This window comes from Aphanomyces astaci (assembly GCF_000520075.1).
Source record: "Aphanomyces astaci strain APO3 unplaced genomic scaffold supercont1.15, whole genome shotgun sequence".
Lineage (NCBI taxonomy): Eukaryota > Oomycota > Saprolegniomycetes > Saprolegniales > Verrucalvaceae > Aphanomyces > Aphanomyces astaci.
Window position 1 is genome coordinate 1,111,468 of NW_009798278.1, and position 3,174 is coordinate 1,114,641.

Consider the following 3,174-nt stretch of genomic DNA (forward strand, 5'->3'; position numbering starts at 1 on the left):
CTTCGACGGAACTGTGAATAGCTTGATGTGATTGGGTCCAGTAGTTCGAACTACGCCTCGGTTTTCAGCGAATCAGGACAGGTCGTCATATTTTATTCATCTCAAGTGAGAAGATTCCATTTTATTGCAGGTTATGGGATGATAGAGATTATCGTCATTGCAATTTCGACTTTGAATCAATGATTTGTGCAGGATATCACGTCATGCGCCATAATTCAATAGGTTGCACGAGACGGGAATAACTATAGCATGGGACGGGGACAAAGATAGCGTTTGACGCGGTGGTGCAATGGTTTAGTGCGACGGCATCAAAGTGATAGAGGAAGGGGCCCGGGTTCAATTCCCGGGCAGTGTCAAACTTTTTCGCGAATAATAAAATTTCGATTTCCTCAAAAAAATTGAATACTAAAAACAAGATCACCATTATATTAACACAATTATTTTATGGCTCAGACACAAATCATTCATTGGCTTGGGATTACCTTCTCGAAGCTTTGGCGAATGGTGTCCGCACTCACCATGTCCCACGCCAATATCGCTCGCTTGATCATTGCCAAGCGCTTCGTCGCCGCGATTAGTGTGTCGAACTCGTCGCCATCATCGCTTTCGATGATATCCTCGGCAAGCCAGGCATCTCGAAGGTAACGCTTGAACGTCCCCATGACGCCAACATCTAACGGCTGACAGACAGACGTTGCGTTGGCCGGCAGGGCAACGAAATGAGTACCCAGTTCCTCATTGACAATCTTGTATGCGGCGGCCCGAGGCTCCAAGGATAACAAAGAGCATGGTGAGCTTGGTGCCGTCTACCCGCGCCGTGAGAACGACTGTCATTCGCAATGGAGTGCTACTCTCCAGACGAAATCTTCGCGCCACCACCACGTACGTCCCATATGTATCGCGGCGGCATGTCGTAGTAGAAGCCCTTCTCATCGACATTGTACACGGTATTGTCGGTACAAGCGGTGGAACGCTTCGGCGAACTCGTCTCGGACCTCGATGAAGGCCGCCTAGGACTACTTGCCGCGACCGGCTTTGCGACGAGATATGCCATGACGGTCGCAGAAGCATTCAGGCAGACGCAGTATGCCTTGGTAGCCGGTGCCATGTACTTTCCCGGCAAGATACGTGCGTAGAAAGTCAGTTTGAAAGCGCTTAATCCAGGTGATCATCTGCGCGGATGTTAGCGCTCGCTCGCGCACTCTCATTTCCTTTATGAACTCCAGCAGGCCACCGGTTCAGGGAAGCTTTCGGGGCGACCGCCTGGGCTCAGCTTCATACGCTTCTTGTTGCCGTCGAAGGCAAGTATGTCATCCTTTTGGTCGATCCGCGACCGAATGGTGCGACGTGGGATGTCAAGAAGTTTAGAGACGTTGTGTACGTTGCAGGACTCTACGAGCTCGAGCACTTGTAGCCGTACAGCCATCTCATACCCGCGCTTTCTGCGAAGGCGGAGCGTTGACAGGGTGGTCATTGATTTGCAAGTGAATGTGAGGTGGATTATTTTAAATAATTGCGCGCGGACGGGAGAATATAATCATCAGCCAATGAATTGACTGTATTCTGGGTAATGATTGTTATTGGATAAAAAGAAAGTTGAAGTCCAAGAATCTTCGACTGGCGAACCATTCTGACGGTCATTGTATGCCCGCGGGAAACAAGCTTTACATGCGTCAAGCACCAGGCTTCATTCGGAAAGGACAGGAGCACTTAGTATGCGAACTGGTGAAAAGCATCTATGTGTTAAAGCAAGCACCACGTATTTGGTACTTGTTAATGCTTCATGAGTTTCTTACGAGCATGGGCTTTCGCCGTTGTTCCAAAGAATATTGTCTCTACGTCAAAAGAGTGGGAGACGAAGTGGTCATAATAGTTGTATATGTGGATGACTTAACAATTTTGTCAAAATCAACTAAGTTTATAATCGAGGTCAAAACGGAGCTAAGCCAACGCTTCAAGATGAAGGACCTTGGAGAAATAAGCTACATCCTCAAAATGGAGGTAACTCAAGACATATCAAAGAAAGCTATGGGAATATCACAGAAGAAATATATTGGTGATCTTTCAGAAAAGTATACTGTAATATGATTGATTGCCGAGTTGCGTCAACACCACAAGTTACTGGATTGAATCTGGTTCCAGAAAGTGATATGAAACCAGATGAAATTTTGAAACAACCCTACGATTATCGTGGTATTGTTGGGTCGCTGCAGTACTTAGTCCGGGGTACGAGGCCCGACATAGCTAATGCAGTTAGAGAGCTTAGCAAGTTTTTATCTTGCTACAATAAGACGCATTGGGAGGCAGCCCTTCGAGTACTGAGATACTTGAAAGGGACGTCCGAATACGGCCTCTATTTAGATGGGACTTTAGGAGATGTGCAGTATGAGGTCTACACGGACGCAGCTTTCGCGTGTCAACAAAAAAGAACGTAAATCAGTCTCTGGCTACTTGGTTCTATTAGCTGGAGCATGTATCTCTTGGTCTAGCTCTAGACAATATTGTGTTGCTCTATCAACCTTAGAGTCTGAGCTTGTAGCATTGAGTGAGGGAGCAAAGGAAAGCGAGTGGTTGTGGCACTTGTTGACCGAATTAGGATTTGTGCCTAAGCAGCCTATTCAAATTTGGTGTGACAGTACGGCTGCTATAAGTTGTGTCCAGAATCCTGGAAATCACAAAGGCACAAAACATATTGAGACCAGGTATCTTTTCACTCCAGATCTGGTTGAACAGGAAAGAGCAAAGTTGAGTTTTTGCAGGACAAATGAGATGATTGCAGACCTCCTAAGGCACTTCCAGTTGGTCAGTTTGCAATCCGTAGAGCTAAGATGGGTGACCGCAATTTAGCACAAGTTGCTTCAAGTCACTGAGTGGGAGTGTTAGACGGGAGAATACCCGGTTAAACCAGATATGCGTAGTATACTTATTATGCTCACTTTGTATAGTGCTAGAGTATACATGATCTTATATGAGAGATTGTATGGAGATGAGTATATCACTAGATGTCCCACGGACATGGTGATCAGTTATTGGGCAGTGACTTTGAGACAACCTGCAACCCTAGTCCCCAGTGGCTAGCCACTACTAATTGAGACCATAAATACATGAGTGGCTTGCATGTATATCTGTTGGCTAGGATGTCAATGCAAGCCAACGCTTCAAGATGAAGGACCT

General features: G+C 46.3%; 1 protein-coding gene across 1 annotated transcript; it reads left to right on the forward strand.

Annotated features, from left to right (window-relative positions):
- Positions 1-519: 519 nt before the first annotated feature.
- H257_07517 (hypothetical protein) lies at positions 520-1,414 on the forward strand (the record flags this gene model as incomplete). The annotated part of the gene is made up of 4 exons (XM_009833072.1): positions 520-641; positions 732-882; positions 921-1,128; positions 1,230-1,414. 4 exons carry the CDS (start codon positions 520-522, stop codon positions 1,412-1,414), a joined length of 666 nt encoding a protein of 221 aa, XP_009831374.1.
- Between the last annotated feature and the right edge of the window lie 1,760 nt (positions 1,415-3,174).